At 32.4% G+C, this 20,556-nt stretch overlaps 1 protein-coding gene and 1 non-coding gene across 2 annotated transcripts in view; one reads left to right on the top strand and one right to left on the bottom strand.

Annotated features, from left to right (window-relative positions):
• Positions 1-20,556, top strand: part of LOC123014070 (tyrosine-protein kinase-like otk) — a 35,248-nt gene that overhangs the window by 305 nt on the left and 14,387 nt on the right. The window contains exons 2-3 of the mRNA XM_044412940.1: positions 3,782-3,919; positions 6,020-6,187. Of these exons, the coding sequence (XP_044268875.1) occupies positions 3,782-3,919; positions 6,020-6,187 (306 nt within the window). The remainder of the gene's footprint in view (positions 1-3,781; positions 3,920-6,019; positions 6,188-20,556) is intronic.
• On the bottom strand, positions 7,526-7,596 carry Trnag-gcc. The gene has a single exon. It is a non-coding gene; the product is annotated as a tRNA-Gly (tRNA).

Raw genomic sequence — 20,556 nt, 5'->3', positions numbered from 1 at the left:
AATCATCGGAGCGTTTTAAAACTTTTTGATTATTCTTAGAGTTACAGTGGGTATATTTGTATTTTAACATTTATTTAATCACAAAGACACTTTTTAGTAGATGCATAATTTTTACCTTTTGCTACTGCACTCATGTTATGATATTTATGTTACGTTTTTATCGTAATTTGGATCATATATTATGATATTGAGTGTAAGTAATAATATTTGAGGATTTACGGAGTATTATAAAGCAATAAAGTTTTATCTGTATTTGTTTACTCGATTTAATTTTTCTTTTTTATTTTTAATTTATCTTTTAGTTGTACATATTGATTTATGTATGTAGAATTATAAATTAATTTCTGGACATGGCTATATGTATTTAAAATGATAAATAATACGCGTAATGTGTTTTATTGGAATTAATTCACCTTTGAAGTACCACCAATTAACAACTAATTTGTGTATTGGTCTGAAAACACATTACATGTAAATAATTATTATTTTATAAAAGTAAACATTAGCATTAAACTAATTAATCCCAGTGATGGTATGATTTTTAATTTAAAATAGTTCATTAGCAGGATCACTATTAAAAATTTGTTCACCGAAATACATTGTCCTGTCGGAGTGGTAATTATTAGTCTATATATCTGTCCACATGAATCATGTGGAATCTTTTTCCCTCTTCGTTTCACTCACCCGACAAGAAAAATGAAAGAACAGGTAGCCTTTTCAACATTCCAGATTCCAGTCGGTCTTTTCGAATCAATTACACCGATATGTAGCAAAAAATCCCAGTGTATTATTACAAAATAACCGTCATTTTTTCAACGGAATTTGGGAAAGACATGTATTTCACATAATACAAAACGACCACTAATATCTGCTTGCAACCCACCGTATCATTAAGTCGGCAACTGTAGGATGGTGCATTCAGCTGTCTTTGATCCGCTCTTTATTATTCACGAAAAATCCATTCGCTCACACAAAAATACAACTTAATAGTCAGTCATCTAGCTTATAATTATTTCGTATGTCTATAATGTGATTCAATGGTAATACCAAGCATTGTTTTTGCTTGTTTTGTATCGAGTGTGTGGCGGCTTGCAGGAACTCGTCTGCGTTTGGCTGTTCGTTGGAGAGATCCTACGGGTTGTAAACGTGAATACTTGCTCGGTTCAAGTAGAAAAGGGTTGTAAAGTCTTGTTTATAACGCCCATAATGATCTTGCATTTTCACTGCACGGTATCCACCTATGGGGGCAAACTCTTCCTAAAGAATAGATATAGATCTGTACATTTGTAATACCACTTGGGTGCTGATCGGATCTGGGCTTTCGGCATGATCCTCAGGTAGAAATTAGCACATCGAGACAAGTTTTTTACGCAGTGAGATGACTATTCTAGTGGCGTAGTGGGCGTGTGCCTATGGGGCGCTCAAAAAATTTTCTGGTATTTCAAATTAAATTCGATCAAATATGTGGGAAGAGAATCCACTGAGAAATTTTTTTCTAAATTAGATAATTTACATCGTTGATCGCAATAAATACATTCTTGAAAGCATAGGAATTCCTAGTTTTCTTAATGATATTAAATTATTCAAATATGCTTCCTGTTGTTAGAGGAATGTAGCATTATACCTGTATTAATTTGTGAGTGGTAAAATTGGACTCTGAATATTTAAAAGAAAGTGGAAACAAGTTCAAGTGTGTTTCGCTTTTATTGTAAGTGAATTAGACGTTTGCAGGCATTGACGATGATTCATGATTTAGTGGCAATGTCTGAAGACGTCACAGAGACCATGACCAATCCACTCGTTTTATTGTTGTACTCTTTGTGTCATTATCTACGCCACTGGTGATCATATCACGCGTGCATAATCAATACAGGCGCATTTCTCATGGTCCAGCGTGTTTCTATGCTTTGTCTGGGCCCTACAGGCGAAACAATCGACGGTATGTTACCGATGCACGTCCGTCGACATCTGCATGACGTTTGCACATGCTTTCTCAAGGGATATATTTAGAGATGCTACTTTTACCTATCTCTACAATGAAACATGTGCGAACGTAATGTGGAATTGATTTGAAGCCGTCAAAGATGTTCCACTTGGTGATAAGAGGTACTTAGGCGTGTGTCTATTGCATTAAGCTCTCCTGGGTTTTGGTTCGTGGAGAAATATTCAATTTACATGAAAGAAGTTATCCATTTCTTTGTTCAACTACATAGTTTTAATTTTATTGAACGGCATCTGTTTGGTGAAATCAAACATTTTGTCTGTGTCTTCTCTCGAAGGCAGTATAGGTAATAGGTGACTAAAGGGAGGCAAATTACCTGATACTTTTAACGGCACAACTGTTTGGTTTTATTACAGGAAGGGTGTTCTTATTACCTACCGCGGCGGTGCCTACTTTACCTTCGGTTGAGGTATCTCATTTTCAGCAGATTAAAATTCTGGAAAGTAACAAGATCTGACCTGTCAAAATAAATATGAGGAATTCTTTCCAAAATTTCAAACTTCTTGCACTAATTTGGATTCGAAACCTTTGAGATGATGTAGTTGTGATGTTTAAAATTAAAAATACAAAAAAAGAGTTCAGGCATAATAATCAAAAAAGAAAATTGAATTTACAGTTTTAGGGAAAATATTTAGTAGTCGTTTGTGCATTACTTACAAGACGAAAGAACATACGAGTAGTAAAATCTCGTTTTTTTAAGTGGTTGTTAATGTCTTTGATAGGTATTGAATGATTTATTAAAAATGGCATTTGACAACAATATTTTGAAGAGTGAGAATTATGTAGAAACTACAATAATGTACAATACATGTGAAAATTTGTAGTATTCTTAATTTTTTAACTTTGTATTTACAAGTGTAATAATATGAACTACGTACAATAAACACTATTATAAGAGTTCCCGGATATATTTTTGTAATGCTTTTAATTTGAAATAACGTGTAATGTTTGTAAACTTTCGAGTAACTTTACTCTTATAAATGGATGAATACAGTGCTAACAATGTATGTAAACTTTTTGAACAAACTTGCCATCATGAAATTAGTTATTCATATTATACAAGACAGCAAACTTATATTTTATTAAACAAAGTTACTTGAAATTATATACCACCAAAATGAAGATGTTTGCGGTTGTATTACAACTCGAAATATTAATTATTAAATGCGGTTTCCTGTTTCTTCAATTATTATTGTGGTGCGTTAATATTTCGTCAGAAGCAGTGAGATAAAAGGGCCCACCAGTGTAGGACTAATATCCGATGAAACTTTAACGCTGGCATAAACACAGCTCCGTAATTTTGTCATTCTGACGCTCTTATTTAATTGTCCTGTCCTGGTAACATAATCGCACATTTGTTTGGTAAAATATTTACAAAGTGGACACCAAACAAAACTATCCAAACGAAATCAAATATTAGGGGATAGATTTTGTAAACGCAACGATTGATTCGCAAATAGGATGACAAACTTGATGAAAGCTACAAAATGTATTTGTGTCATTTTTTTAATAATAATTCCAACTGGGTTATAAATAATATACCGAGCTTTGTTCGTGGTATAAACCGCATTCAAACGCCTTCATGACACAATACCAGCCACATGCCGTTCGTTTGAACCAACTCTTTGTTTTGTAATTGCAACGAATTGGAGACATAAATCGTAGCAAATGTTATAATTAAGTAATTATATGCTTTTTAGCAAGTCTTGGGTGGTTATTGTGAAGGGTTGTGTAGTAATAAAATAAAAGGGTTGTACATTTTGCTTATTATTGTTCCAGTTCACGTGGTCATCTGCAAGGAAGATCCATATTTCAGTGAGAGTCCTAGAAATGTAGATGTTGTGCAAGGTAAACCCGTGACATTACCTTGTAAAGTGACACCAGGAATAGGGATGACGTACTACTGGGAACTAAACGGTAAGTGGATAACAGGGATTTGATATTCACACCCTATTTTGTTCACATTTATTTAATGAGCTAATTTTCTGCCGGAAGTTCAATTAAACTTTCCCTTTTCTAACTGATATTTTCAACAAAAGCTACAGGGGTTTGATATTTTTAGTTTACTCATTCACTCAACCAAAAGGCGGCAAGTTACAAAAAGAAGACAAATACCGCCTCTGTGAACCTTCTTGGAAATGCGGTATATTTACAACATAATTAGTATTTATGCTAGTTTGGGTTCCTCGAACATGATGTAGGAGGCAGACAGTGTTGGACACATTTGTAACTGATAGTGTCACTCAAAAATATCTGAAATTATGAAATTTATTAGAAGTAATTGGGGTTATTATCAGAGTCAAATGCCACATCCTGTCAGTTTTGTATTTTATCAACAGTTCAACAATTCTGTATTAAATGAAATGTTAGTTGATTTTATTCCAAATAAAATCAGTTGATTTAATTTCGGTGCATATAACATTTTCATTTTAATTCTATTGTTTTAAATTTAAATTTGCTAAACAATACAACACAGAAAAGCTTTTTGTTTTTTGATAGTGCAACTTTGTAGATTCTGGTTAAATCAATGTTTAATTGTGTTATATTTTTAAGAAAAACAATTTCAATCGCTCTGAAAATTATGATTACCCACTGTTTTCTTCAGATTTACTTATTCTGTTTTAGCCTGTTGGTAGGGTGCGCCAGAACTCGCGCCCCAGAGAAAAATTTCAAGTAAGATGAGATACCAGGAACATGGAAAAAATGTTTAAAAAATTCTATCTATAAAAATTTTGACATTTATTTTTTGACATTTGACATTTTTTGTCTATTAAATGATACTGACGACCTGTATATGTTTTTTTACAATTATTTAATAAAGGTACAAAAATTTTGCCAATAAAAGCCATAAATAACATTGAATAGAGTTACAATTTAGGATACAGCTTACTTGTTTCCTCTTCTAATAGCCTGTAGCAAAAAAACTTGGAAAATTATTTCTCTAACAGAAATAAATAGAGTCTAAGTGCAAACTTTAAACTCTCATAACTTGGAAATTTTTATAGATAATTTTTTTTTAACATTTTTTCCATGTTCCTGGTACCTTACCTTATATGGCATTTTTCTCTGGGGCGCGAGTTCTGGCGATAGATAATTTTCCTAATCAAATTTCGTGTTTTTAATAATATAATAATATTTTTTAATATTGTAACTGTTTTACTATTAAAGAACAAATATTCTTTTAACGTATTTGTGTTAATTATTTAGAGCAAAGAAAACGTTTGTTTGAGAACTACACATTAATAATATTTTTCTTTCAAGAAAATAATGATTATTTTCGGTTTTATCTCTGTAATTTTTTCTTTCTCTTTGTACCTATAATATTTTGGCACAAATAAAACCTTGGTTCTTTTCGTTACCGCATTAAAAATGATATATGCTATTTATTAATTATTTACAAAGCATTTGGTTATTATTGCTTACAGTACGGAAAGAAGAAAGAGAAAAAGATTTGCACAAGTGTTGAGGTGTAGTTTTGTTTTTTGTTGATTATTTCCACTGTCTAATTTAATTTTGTAGGGTGTTTTTATCTTTTCTGAAACATTGATATTGTTTGTAATTGTTAATTCGAGTATCAGTTAAATTTATTTTTATAGAAGAAATAATCTTCTAGTTGGTTATTGACCCTTCGAAGGTACACATTGGTTCACTTGAATATCCCCTTCAAATACGATGAGATCAATAAAATAACCGATGAATTGTCTTGTCTCTGTAAATATGTGATCTATTTATTGGTTTGTTTAATAAAACCGACCAAAGCAAACACCACATCGAACAAATCTTCAATAATAAGACGACAAAAGTCGGATTGCCTGCGAATTGTAAGTTTACTCCTTTAAGATGTGATATGATCACATTCTCAAAGTACAGCATTGTAAAAATAAATGCTCGACGATTGCCTTTTGTTTCACAGAGTGCAGGTAGTTAATCAGAAATTAATCTCGAGCGAGATAGGAGCACAATCCTCGATTTGATGCATGTTTTGACAGGTAAATAAGTTGTAATTGTTTCCTGCAGGTTCTAAAATAGCCAACACAACGCGTCGGTATCAGCAGGGTTCCAACCTTCATATAACTCGAGTGGACCGCGAACGCGACGCGGGTCAGTTCACCTGCATTGCTGAAGACTCGACCTCGTCATTAGCCGGCTCCATCCGAAGTTCAGAAGCCTCGCTCAACATTCAATGTGAGTATTTGAGCTCTCTGCTACTGCAAATAATGTGCGCAAGCTTCATATCGCGATGAAATTTTTCACGATTGCAGAATCTCAATTGGTAAGCACAATGTGTCAGGCGAATCTGCGAGCATTGTCCAAACATAGAATCAGAATAATGAACGTGGATAGATCAGCTGGTGAATTTTTTTCGTGGTAGTTAGATATAAAAGAGCCGCTTTGATGTCGCGACAAATACGTTTGTCAATATTGGATTTAGATAAGTATAATAAAATTGCGAAAAACACGAAAAACCTCTCAATTATTGTTGTTCGGAGAGACAGTAGCCTATTGTCTGCTCGACTATCAGCAATTGATGAAAAACGACGAACGGGAAAAATACCGAAGTTCAGAGTTAAAATAGCTGGCTTTTTCTCGAGCTTTTACAGAATATATTTTTTGTTTTTTTTTTTTTTTTTGCAATTTTATTGATATTCAACTTTGCAACTTTGAAGCACTCACATCTAAAATTTCAAACAATTTCCGCGTGACTTTACATACTTGTATAAAAAACTCTTTCGTTGGTAATTATAATTTATTATTAGTGCCACTGGAGAATTTCATTTCTTTTTTACAACATGTGTTAATTTCAGTCGTTTTCATTTGTCTTGATTATGTTTTGTCTGTGCACTTCGTTATAATTTAGTGGTCGTTGGTGTAAAGTTTATTGTAACGGGGTTGTTAACGTTACACATGAATTGTAAATCCGAATGGTCTATTAATACAAAAAACTATTCGCTTTTATGGAAGATAAAGTCAACACTTCGTTACAGACAAGAGCCCGTCTGTCGGTGAATTGGTGCAGTTAATCCAAAGCACGGTCATAAAAATCTATGTATTTAAAAGCTCACCATGTGTCGGAAATAAAAGTATAAATAACTGGAAAATCTGCCGAAAAAGACTCACTTTCAAAATGTTGAGATAGTTAACTGTAACCTACTCGGTTTATGAACGTTTTTGATCGTTATGACTGTTGTTTCCTGTTAAAACGTAAAATATACTCCGCTTACTCAGGTTTCCTGTTAAAGTTAAAAATAATGTAAATAAAAAAACTTGAGAAAATTCCCGTGTCAAAATGTTTGCAATACGCATCCGCCGGCACGTTTCCTTAATATGAAGCACTAAATTTTCTTTTTTCAAGTCGAAAATAAGTTGATGCGTAACAAATGTGTTCGAAAATGCACACCGTCGAACTAATTGCCAAGATTAACCAAAATTGCGTACATGTGTTCCTTATTATGTGAATATATTAACTTGTAATTATTCTCCTTCATTAAAAAGATGGTTTTGACAAAGGAAAAAAAAGGAGACTGCATCGGCCGGGAATCGAACCCGGGCCGCCCGCGTGGCAGGCGAGCATTCTACCACTGAACCACCGATGCGATGTAAACACTACACTCACCTGCACAAATAAATAAACAAATTGAATATTAAACAAGGTTTATAACGGTAGTGCGAGTATACGTTTAAAAAATGAACAACGTAGTGCTAAACAAGTTTTTATTTTATTTTGGTCATGGTACATAAAAGAAATATAAAATCAATTTATTGTTTTTGTTGCTTCAAGAAAATAATTTGGATTCTAGGTCTAGCAGGACAACTGCATAGAAAAAATTTCAGTACTAAAATAAATGATTTACAGCTTTATTCTAGATGCAAAATTGAGAAATGATGTAATTATTATATTTTTCTGATATAATTTATAACATTAGAAAGTTATTTTAAACTGAAATTCTACATTTATTGGTGCTACGAGTACTTTTCTATAAATAGTTATTTTTATTTTCTTAAACCTTGAGGTAGGAGTCCGGTAGACTAACTCAAGTTAGTCAATCGTTTTTGTGTTTTACCAAAATCAACATTTTTTTATACAAAATATCGTTCTCGGACAATATCTTTGACATTTTTGAGCTTTTTGAAAGAATGATCTAATTTGTAAGCAATTTGGACCGTTCGGTATAATTTGTCGAACATTTTCTTCTTTAACTAAATTCCCGAAATTTGAATAATTCAATTTTCTCGAAATATTTTTATCGGGTTCTTTATGATTATAGAGAAGACCTCATCTACCTTTTCAGTATTATTCCCAAGTTTCTCTTAAACTTTATTGCTCATTCGCTTCGGAATTACTCAGTCGATGTTATACCTACCTGTTTCTTCACTTCAGTTGTTACTTCCAGATCTCTGCAAATTATATCAACTTCATGCTAAATGTACCATGAAAACGTATTAGGTATGACTTTGTAATCAATTTGTGTTCATTTCTGAGGTTGGCTAAGTTAAACTTTTATAGCTAAGAAACAATTACAGTCACATCAAAATGACTGATGTTCTTAGCTTGAGTGATAATCTTCGTGCGATATTTCATCTGTACGTAGGAATTCATAAATAATTACATCTTGATTTAATCGCATATTTCCATATTAACTGTATTCACAGTTTTGTGCAATAAAATCTATCTTGAGATTATTGTAATTAGCAGAGTTCAGGCATCTTCTTACCGAGTTAACATTAAGATGTATAATGGACTTTTTGTTAACGTTTCCTGTGTAATTAATTTATCCTAATTTTCCTCGAAGCAGAAAAAAAAACAAAAAATCGAAACATTTAATCAGAAGCGCGGCACGTCCTCACAGAGCAACGGAAGCAATCTTCTTACCGAACCGGAAGCAGAATCACCAAAGCGGAACCAAAAGAGCACTATCTTTTGTCTAAAAGGGACGGTCGTTCACATCCATGAATACCTGCTGGATGCGGCTTCAGAGAGCACTAGATTTTCAAGTAGCGCGACACATTCCTTCGACGACGGTTCCGGACAAATGGCTTTCTCACTGAATGAAATATAAAGAATTCTAATTAAATGAAGACTTCTCCAGGCTGCACGTTTGTATTCTCTCTGGGAAGCGCAATTTTCTCTTCAATGCAGCTTGCTCTTTGTCTGACGCGTCACGAACTCGAGAGATATTTACTACTTGGAATATTTAGAAGTGCGTTTGCAGCATCGTGTGTTGGTGATGCTTCCCTTGATCAATAAGGAATTAGCTGTTGTTAGTTGAAAATTGAAAAAATGGGCGGGTTTTGTTCATTTAGGGCCGACGCGATAAGGCTTCTAATATCGTAAATAATAAATTTCAGAAACTTCTTACTATTGTGACACTCAACCTACGTGATTTCGGCGAAGTGGAAAACATGTTCAGGTAGAAAGCTTAATCGGAAAGTAGCAGTTTTCCTTTTCTTGCCCATTACAACTTCCTGAGTTTTTCTGTTCGGTTCGAGGTCTGGTTTATCTCTCGGGTCCCCAGGATTCGAGAGAAATTATCATCAACATGTTAAATCCTGGAAAATACAAGTGGATGTTTGCTGCTTACTGAGATATTTTTATCTGGCAATTTTCTTTTACTTTCAGTTTTCTGTTTTCCCTCGGCTACGAAATGGCTAATTTGTTTGTGTGCTCACCAGTTTATTGACCACAAAATCGTGAAATATGAGAGTTTGATGATTTGTGGTCATTTAGTTTGATACAAAAGCAGAGTACTTTTGTTCAACAATAAGAATGTTTCGTAAAACGTACGAGAACATTAGGAGAGCGAAATGTTTTTTTTTACATACTATTTAATTGATTAATTTTAAAACAAGGAGAACGAAAAAGTTCTGTTTCCTACTTTGCACACATCGTTTAACACTGTCATTTGAGATAATCAACAGGAGTCAAATACATTTTTTCTAAACAGCAAAATAGATTTTGGAAAGTTGTTCAATTGAAAAATAAAATTAAAAAATCGAGGCCTTTAGTATTTTTCCTGATACTAAAAGATTTTGTCAAAATTATTCAAAATTGTCGTTTTTGACGCAAGTAGTCTTTCAAGTGTGTCTTTTAATATCAACATGCGTAGCAACGTTCTTTAAAATTTACCATCTGTGGAGGCCTAGGCCGTTATCATTGTCATAACAAACATGGAGACACGAAAAAATCTAAAACCTATAACGTAAAGGAGGCTTTCTTCAACGAATTTTATGCAATTTTTTTTTATATACTTCACCATCGTTGCGAACTCTGAACTGTTTTAGATAACGCTCCTTTTACGTCAATAATATTTTGAGATTTTTTAGTTAGGAATTTGATAAAACAATTTTTATAAAACCAGGAGTTATGAATTATTATGCAAAATTTTCAATCCTTTGTTTTTTTTTGGAACAGTTTTTTTGTTTGTAATTCACTGTTCATAGCCATAAGCATAATGTTTTATATTTAAGTACTGTTGGCTTAAACTTAAAAAGAAATGTTTTTTTTTTAATATTTAGTTAATTTGCTATTAAAAAAAGATGTTAGTTTTATATTTTAATAAAAAATTATGGTTCAAAACTAATATTGTTGCATATACAGGGTGTCCCACGAGTAATAATGAGCCTGAAAAAATTTTGGAAGCAACCAACATTACATTTCAAAGATAACGTGGATATTAAAATATTTAGTTTAGTTTAGTAATAAATTAAACATAGTGACCAAACAGCACACTTCAACTTTAATTTATAAAAAGTCAAATCTTTGAAAATTTGCTGAGAATTACTAAAATTTTGCCGAAAAGACAAACAAGATTCTTATTTATGAAGAATGTTTGAAAAACGCTTCGCAGACTTTACGTTTCTATACAGCGCGATATCCAAATAGACGGACTTTCTCAAACTAGAGTAGCCATTTTGACTGATAAAAATTTGTCAAAAATAAAAATACGATTACTATGTTTAACTAATTAAAACAAAATATTTTAATATCCACGTTATCTATGAAATGTAATGTTGGTTGCTTCAAAAAAATGTTCAGGCTCATTATTACTTGTGGGATATCCTGTAATATATTTTTAGTACATCTAGGTACATACAAAGTTACAAATAATTTTAATAAGACATTTTTCAAATATGTAATTGTTTTAGATTTTTTAGCTACCTTGTGCAATAAGTTCTATGTTAATAACAAATAATCCTATAATTTGACACATTCCAACAAGAATCAAGTTTTGTAATACACTGCTGAAAAGAAAGACATGTCAAGTAATTCCAAACTTACTTTCTATTATAAAGAGCCACCTTGTAGGTCTCGAGCAAACTCTCTTGTGAAAAACAAATCCATCTGAGATTGGAGTTGCACGAACTCTTTGTGGTTTTCTCCAAACCAAAAAGAAGATTCCCGCTGTAAAAAGTGGACGCGTTGACCGGATCAAAAACGTGAAGAAATCAAACCGATTTTAGACAAAGGCTCATTCTATTGTTATTCAGATACCTGCAAACTGTTATGTATTTTTTGTTAATTTACCATAGCAAAGTGGCCGCTCCGTGGAAATGCCAGTTATTCGGAGCTGTCGAAAAAGCTGTCGAGACGATCGGTCTCCGTTTTTGTGATGAATTCCGTCAATTGTCTACACGCTTTAATCCTCCTTGATTTAATTTGGATCCTGGGCCTTAATGCGATTGAAAAATTGGTTTTGCTAAAATGTATCAAGCTTTTAATAACTTGTATGAAATGAAACTTCCCTACAAGAAAATTTTTGTTGTGGAAGAAGTTTTTAATACAACTGTCAGACTTTCGGATCATTCGCTTAGGCTTTCAGATTTAATTAAATGCTCTTTGTGTCATTGTGTGCGAGATAAGCAGAAACTTCTTGAGGGAAAGAGATGCGGTAGAAAAGGAAAGAGCAATATCCGCTGCCTGATGGTCCGGCTTAGGTTTTTTATTTTTAATTATGTTTCCAGACAGGTTTCAAATTTCTTTCATCGAGCTTGGTCTTTATTCAAAGCTATCAACTGAACACGGATGGGATACCTTAATGATCAATGTATTAAATTACGGATAGACGTTCGGGGCCGAAGGAAATGATTTACTGATACTCGTAACAAAGTGGGCCTGTTTTTTATTGTTATTAAGCAAATCTCCCAATTTATTAGTCCGAATGCCGACAATAAAATTAATTTGTACGATTTATGTTGATTTTTATCAAGAACAGGGTTATAAAACGACTAAACATACTTTTTAATTCTTTTCTTAAATGTGCATCAACCGAAAGCTAATGATAGCAGTTTTTTTTATTAATTTTGCACAGCACATTGGAGTGGGGTATAGGTAGTAGTAATTTTTACTACTACAGTGTTGTAATTTTACCACGAACGAATGTGATTTTACATCACGAGTGTTAGGAGCGCAGAATAGTCGAAAGGTTGGGTTTAAGTTTCATCATTTTATTTGAGTTGCGATTGTAAAATAAAATTCTCATTCTCATGTCTTGAGGGTAAATGAAATATAGTTTTAATTTATTGCTCACGAGTGCTTTTGTATTAAATTTTATTAAACTCTTTTTTCATCTGCAAAAAAAAATGAATGAAATACTGTGCTAGACCATTTTGTTCTGTGTATTGGGTGTTATCTATTCTGTTATTTTCAATTTGCAATAAAATTCGTGTTGAGTAATCTAATCTACAATAATAAATTGTTACAAGTCTTTGAAAACGTATTTATTAATTTAAATTAATAACGAAACATATGCTTTTCTTTTTTCTTAAAATAGGTATTTATTTATTTATTTTTAACACATAAATCGTAGTGTTTTTAAAATTTAATTTTTTTGCATTAAACACATTGCTGAATTAATTTATTTAATACATATAATCAAACAACCCAAAATTCATTAAACATTTTTACAAAATATTGTAAATTTATTTACCTACAAACGAATGTGAATCTTACATTCGTTGTATAAGGAGCACAGAAAAGTTAAAAAGTACAAAACGCATCAAACTTTAAATGAAATCATAAATTAAATACAGATATTTCGACTTCTTTTCAATACAAATTTATTTAAACTAAATTAACGTTTATTAATTAAATGAAATAAATTTTTCAAATGAAATGCTACTGCTTTGGACTAAATATTTGGGATTATTTTTGTAATTTTAATACTTGGAATTTTATAATATGGCACGAGCAAAGTAATAAATTGAAAAATTCAATATTTACAATGCTTTGAGTCTTGAATTAATTCAAGTGGAATTGAATTAAAAATAGTCTGGAATCTGTTTGTTGTCTTATTTTCTACGAGTGAAAAAGATTGTTTCCATGACAACATGCGCCATCTAAATCGTTAGGTCCTTCGTGCACTTCGATGACAAGGGGGACCTTTGTATAGTTAACGAGCCATCGTATATTTTTTGTGTTTAGCAAGCACAGAAACAACACTACCAGTATTATTAATTACTGTTGTAACTTGCTCGTTGAAGATTTATTTTTTTGCGATAAAAAATCCAAAGTTTTCCGATAACAATTCCCTTGACAATAATTAGAGTGGATGTAAAATCGGCAATATTCCCTTTGTTCTCAGCGAAAGAGTGGCCGTAATAGCTACTTTAGACGCTGATTGCGCGAATAATGATAATCACTAAATCGTTGACTTGTCGTCGACGAAGAGAGGGAAGAACCCCGATAATTGCGCCATATAAAACATTTTAATCAAGCTATTATAATTCAGCGTTTATCAATTGTCCTATCTCTCCTTAATCAATGTGAAAGCCCGAAATGATCGAAACATCCTCAATGGACATAAACAACAAAAACAAAAACGCTGTTGTTTATCGAGTACAGCTGGGGCTCGTTAAATGGGACGTATGCGGAACACCCTTAAGCAGGGGTGGGCGAAGGTAGGGAGGATAAGTAACCCACCTAATCGAGAACCAAAGGACCGTGAACGTTCAGCTAGGCTTGGAGTTTTTCGACCCACTTGCAGTCGTTCCGTTTCTCTCATTTATCCCGCTTGCCTATTTTGGTTTGCTAGTTTGGGTTTCAAAAGGGTGCCGAGATATAAGAGGCGCAACCGGCTTTGGGGAAGTTTGTTTTTCTAAGGATCCGAATGTAATGCGACATATGCGTCACGTGGTGTATACAAACGACTGGGTTTGCTTACCTACAGAGACACCCGGTATAATTTAAACATAAAAATTCATATTTATTTGCTTAATCGTCGTTGGTGTTCGGTAGCTCCTGTACCTACAACTACCCAAACATAAAAAGTACTTTGTTGAAAAATGTGTATTAGGTCAAATCATATCATTTGAGATTAAATAAAATCTTTGTCTAATTTAACAATTGCTTTCTGCTTGGGTTCAATAGAATTCGAATTACGGAAGGATCTGACTAACATAGCATCAGATGAGTCATGCAGGGCGTCGGTTGAGGCTTACCGCCCTTGCGAGAGAACAGATACATAAATTATGTTGTCTTCTCTCCATTTCATTATATTTTAAGTAATGGCGAATAATAATTTTGTTTGACATCGTTGTTGAACATAACAGTAATTAAGGAAAAAAGGTTTGTTAGGTAAGACTTAATTAGTATAGTTGAAGCTTTGTGGGGTTGCTTTCCCTTATTTTGCGGTCTACGGGCGCTGCAGATCTGAGTGAGGGATATTACAATTACTGAATTAGGTTCGTGTTGATTCGATTGTAGGTTGTAGTCAACAACCCTCGAGGTATTCGATTTTAACAAGTCGCATCGAATGCAATTTGATATTGCATCTTGCATGTCTTGAGAATTTACATCTAATTCAACGACCCAAAAATCGATTGAATATTTGAGATTCTGTTGCAGCTCAATATTTTCCTGCTTGGCATTATAATCGCATAGCAGGAATTGCATTTGGAATGTTCCTGGGGATCTATAACGAAAAATTTCAAATCACAAAAGAGAAATTTTGTTTAATTACCACATAGCTTTATTGTATTTGCGATTCGAAAAAGAAAATTAAGTGTTAAGATATGATCCACAAAGCATTAATTATTTTTAAAAATGGAAACAATCTCAAGGCATACATACTATAAAAAATATATTTCTTTTATAATAGTTACTTTTTTAATTATTATGATTTCTAATTATTAAAAGCTTGTTGATTTCATAGTACGAGTAATTGACTCATTTTTTGTTAAGGAAGAACATAATCTGCAAGCCTTAATTATCTGTTATTACATTTTCAAGTTTATTTCAATGCCTATTCAATTAAAATAAACTTATGACTACGCTACGTTTCACTGAAATATTTGCTATAAATAGCAATTAAAAAAAATCATTTAAATAAAATTTACGATTTAATATTTTCATATACGAAAATATTTATTTATTTACCCGCAATTTTTATTTACCCACTACAGTGTTGTTTTAGCTACAAGCAAGTGCGATTTTTACAACAGATGTATGAGGAACGCAGAAAGTTTTAGAGATATGAACTTTAATAATACTCGTATTGTGTTTCTATATCTATCAAAATAGGTTCAAAAGGACCCCAAAACAAAGAAAATACGCTCCTTATAACTAAATTTGTTTTTTTTTAATCTTTAATTGTTTTAAATTTTGTTGTTTAATAAATCAATCAAGCAAAATAAAATGAGTGTATTCGTAAAAACAGTAAACAATGAAAACCTTTGCCAACACAAAATTACTGTAAACTATGTATTTGGCTCAAAAAGGGAATGTTTAATTAAAAATGTTATCTGTTCTAATATCTTAGTGCATTCTCAATTTACACAACATTTTCCTCATATCCATAAATAAGCAGCGACTTCGTGAGTGGAATTGAATTAATTCTGCATCTGGATAGGCAAAGTTGTACATTATTTGTACAAAAGTAATCACTTTGAAGTTGGCATTAAATTCATCTTTACTTTCAGCCAGACGTGCATTAGTATACCCATTCGGGAGACTTGACGCGACTATTTCTTGACTAATGCATTAAAACGTGCTTTTTCACTGAATTTATAGATTTTAATTCCATTTTCCGAGGGAAAACATGACTCTCAATTTCGTAATGGATACTATTTTTCTTTTCCAAAAAGTTTTAATCAAATCAAATCGGTTGCAGTATTTACACTGCAGGCGGTTAAAACTTGGATATTGTTTCAGTCGATTTAGACGGGGAGTTTTCTGGTGAATCATAAACACTGAACGTACGTCGTGACTAGAAACGGCTAACTTAAATAATGCTGCCATAAATGTCAAGAATTAGAAATATAGAATTAGGGTGGCGAGGGTTTTGGACACGTTAAACTGTGTATTAAAAGGGTCCTGGTCGGGGTAGTTCTATTACAATGAGTTTCGCTAATATCAATTTATTATTTACACATGAAAAAAGCCTTAAAATTACAGAATTTTGATTAAAAACTCTTACTAATTTTATCGGAAACCATTTGAATTTGTGTAAATTAATTAAACAATTTTTGTTACCGTAATTTTATTCGTTTCACGGTTTAACTCTAATGATGTTAACTAATTATTGTTCTCTCGTAAATGTTGGTTCAGCTGGTGGATAGGGTGATGAAAACTTAATTTCCAGTTTCAACTGACCGTAATAGCACTTTAGGCACTTTCCTAATGCAAGTCCGTGCATTGATCTGGCGAACAAATGTGTTAGTTAGGGGGTCGCATTATAAACAATTGAGTTAGGTCCAAAGTGAAATTAAGTGCTAAACTCTTACAAATGATACATTTTAGTTTTCTGAATAAACAACTCATAAAATATTTAATTGGGGATGGTAACTAAAGTAATTAAAGTATAAATAAATCTTTTATAGTTTAATAGAAACTTTACAAGAACCAAACGGTCATGACTTGCTTTGGCTTATTGGAACACGCAAACTTTGCCTCTTCTTCGTTCGTACAGGAACAAAATTATTTCTAATTAATTCTGACATTCTGAGCAGTACATATGTTAATCCAAGTCAAGGTGTTAACTAAGTTCAAACCTTCACTCATCACTCTAACGATAATTTTAATTTAGTTGTCGGAATTGTAACCTATTCCTCGAGCTCGTTTTGATATTTGTTAAGAAAATATAATCGTAGAAAAGACACCCACACGTGTTACTTTGCACTTTACTTTGTATTTACGTGAGTTCAGTGGCACACTAGGCACCTTGGGAATTTATCGATTTTCGTATTGACTTTCTAATAAGATAAAATGAAACTGAAATAGATATCAGTAACCCTATTACCACAATCAGCCTTATCACTCAAATCAACATCTTTCCCTTTTTATTATTATTTTTTTTTTATCTGAAGACAAGTGTGAACATTGCCTGGCTTTTATGAATCAGCACCTGGTGGTAAACGTTTCATCAGTATAAATGATCTTCTCCTTTAGTACCTAATTAAAAAAAGCATTATGCTCTCCGCTATAAAAGCCGTTGTATTAGCTTTTATAGCTAGTAGATATAGCCATAAAGCTTGTGAACTTGACCGTATGAGCCGTATGTGTTTTAAAAAGACCAGGTTTTGTACAAACAAATGAGTCCTCTTTGTGCATACCACAATGGATCGCTATGCATCTTAATCAGCTGTTGGTTTTCCTTTTTTACACAGAAGACATACTGACATTGTTTAGTTAAAAAAAATGAAAAATAAAAAATACAAAAATGGTATGTCACTGGCATTTTTAGATTGTCAATCACCAAGGAAGATTAAACGCCACACACTTCTTTTAAATAATCAATTTAGTGCAGGGTTTGAAAACTTTTGTAAACAGGCGTTTAATATGATTGCTTGAAGAGTGAAATCTGGCAGGTGTATGAAAGTGCAGACAAGATACATATGTTGACGAACTTTACATTAATGACTTACAGATACGGGTCTTTGAGACTCTTAAAAATAAAAATATTCGGATATTTATAGAGTTAAATCAAATAAATACCTGGATAACTGAATATTTTAGGAACTGTGAGAGGGAAGTAAAGATTAAAATAAACACATTTGATAATTCGTGTCTTTATTAAAACTATTAGCCAAAGGCAAGGTTTTGATTTAGGTATACAGATTGCACCAAGTTTTGCTGCCACTCTAAAAATTAAAAATAAGTATAATAATTTTGTTAAACTAATATGAAATATGACTGTTTTTTTTTAGATGTACGACTAGTTTTTAATGCTGATTGTTTTGTTAGGTTTTGTTTAGTTTTTGATATAATTTGATTTCTTGAACGATCGTAACTAAAAAAAAAATGTTTTTAGAAAAACTCTGAAAATTATAAAAACAATATTTAACTACTTTAAAAAAGTATACCTACATGCAAGCTTTAGGGATACATTTTTAGTGTTTTGTAGTCATAAAAATGGAGAAGTTTGTTAAAAGTTAAGTAATTATAAAAAACTAAATGAAAAATCTTGTTTTAAAAAAATAGGTAGGTATATTTCTCAATTGATAATAAAACATATTTGATTTGAGAATGGTTGAACTATAAACTTATTATTAAATTATTTATTTTTGAGATTTTATACTGACTTCAGTCTGCAAAATTAAGATTTCTTAAAACTCGGTAACGATTGTGATATGTCTAACATTGAGAACCAGTTTGTAGTCTTGCCTGTACTTCTATTTGTTCTTTATTTTTCTATTTTTTTGAAATGTTTCTTTCTTTTGTGTTAAATCGTGTATGTGCAAACAATATTGCCATTGCCGTGCTGTTATTTGCTCAAACACCTCCGGAGTTCTGGAATTATTGCAAAACTTACACAGGAAATCGTTTTGTGTACAACACATTCCATGCCAAATGTGACTAGGTGTGGTAGTTTATTGCTTAACTGAAGAACCACTTTGTGGCAGCCCTCGCGGTTTTGTCTAATGTAGTGTACAAGATGATTACATTAAAATCAATCGATTGCTTACTACCCACAAAGATTTTGCTTACTCATACGATTTTAAAGACCTTATTTGAATTAGGAATTGTCGAGGGAGGATAAGTTAAACTTTTGCTGAAACAAAGTAAGGGGTTCTCAATTCGTTTTTATCGGTTGATTTTGTTTCATAATAGCCGAATATCCTCTCGTATTTCCGTCCGAAAGGTTAAATTGGTAAATGTAAAACGGTCATATCTAGTCGATCACCCGTGAAAGGTCCCACATAAAAGCCCCCAAAAAGGCCGTTTTATGAAGTATTTTGTTTCAGCGACGTGTTGAAAATAAGGACGATGTTGTTCGTTATTTGTGGAAGCTGTAATGTCCCTTTCGCTCCGGAATATTCATAAGCGGCTCCGCTTTATGTTTCTCCATATGCCATGAAGTCGGCCTAATGATGATGAAATTAAAATAAACATGGATAATAATTGCAATCTATTTATGGAACACCATGTTTCATTAAAAATAATCGCTCGCGCTATCGTGTTTGGAATTAACTTGGGATTCCTGGACAAGTGGATGTTATTTACCAGTCATTCGCACGGTTCGTTATGTTGGAGCGGCAAAATTAAAAATAAAATAATAAGGCCCGTGGTATTTTTGTTTTGGTAATTTATGACTGCGAGTTCTTTTTGTTCGCGATGGGGGTAAGGTTTTTTATAAGGGGGAGAAATTTAATGCCTGAAATCTTATTTAGCTGTAATCGGTTAGCAGTCACCCTTGGGAAGAGCAGTCATCCCCCTTTCACCCCCGGCATCCGGTTTGTAAACACCCATTCATCCAAATACAATAATTTATTATTAAATAACTTTATGCATGAATCATGAAAGGACTGTGATTCTTCACCCCTGAAAAAATATGGAGCAAGATTGCTTTTTTAAGATTTTGACAGACCAAACTAATTAAAAGCATGTGTGTGACATATTTATGCTGGAACATTCATCAGACCTGGTTCATTCTTCACTCTACATAGTGATCACTGTCTCTAATAAAAACTCATATTTGCATAAAGTATATTAAAACTAGCACCTATTTAATTTAAAAACTCATTTCACAAACTAGCGTTTTTTTAATCTGGCAGCTCTCCTAAATCCTAATGGTTTTTATTTAGTGTTAATTAAAATTAACTAACTAGTCTTAGTTAACTTTTTTAGCCACTCCCCACTTCATTTTGTTGTTTACATAAAACATTTGAGTTTTCTTAATTTCAGGTTTTTTTTAATCGCTATTGTTTTTACGATCTTTGGACTTTTCCTTCCCTTACTTGGAGTTTTGATAATGACCCTAGTTAAACGTTTGATAGGAGTTAAGACTCAATTATAGCTACTTTAGGTGTCACGTTGACTTTATGACAATTTTATAGCTTATTAAAAGATTGGAGCGTTAAATTTCCTAGTAGTAAATCAGCCCAAGAGAGGCAATGAAATCTTTCATAGTACTTTTTTAAGCGGGATATTGAAAGAAAGAACATGTAAACAAACACACAATAAATTAAATTTTTTCAGAAGCTAAAAGTTTTTTGTTATTTTAAGTGCTTAGATAATATTAGAAACAACATTTTTCTTGAGGGATACAAAGCTTAGGGTCGTGTGCATAATGGGTAATAATTCTTTCCTTTGTAAGGTTTGCCATATGGTACATGTATAC

The sequence above is a fragment of the Tribolium madens genome, unplaced genomic scaffold (assembly GCF_015345945.1).
Source record: "Tribolium madens isolate multiple individuals breed KSU strain unplaced genomic scaffold, Tmad_KSU_1.1 Scaffold_97;HRSCAF=244;Tcas5.2_LG3a, whole genome shotgun sequence".
Lineage (NCBI taxonomy): Eukaryota > Metazoa > Arthropoda > Insecta > Coleoptera > Tenebrionidae > Tribolium > Tribolium madens.
This window is presented reverse-complemented; position numbering and strand designations above follow the sequence as displayed.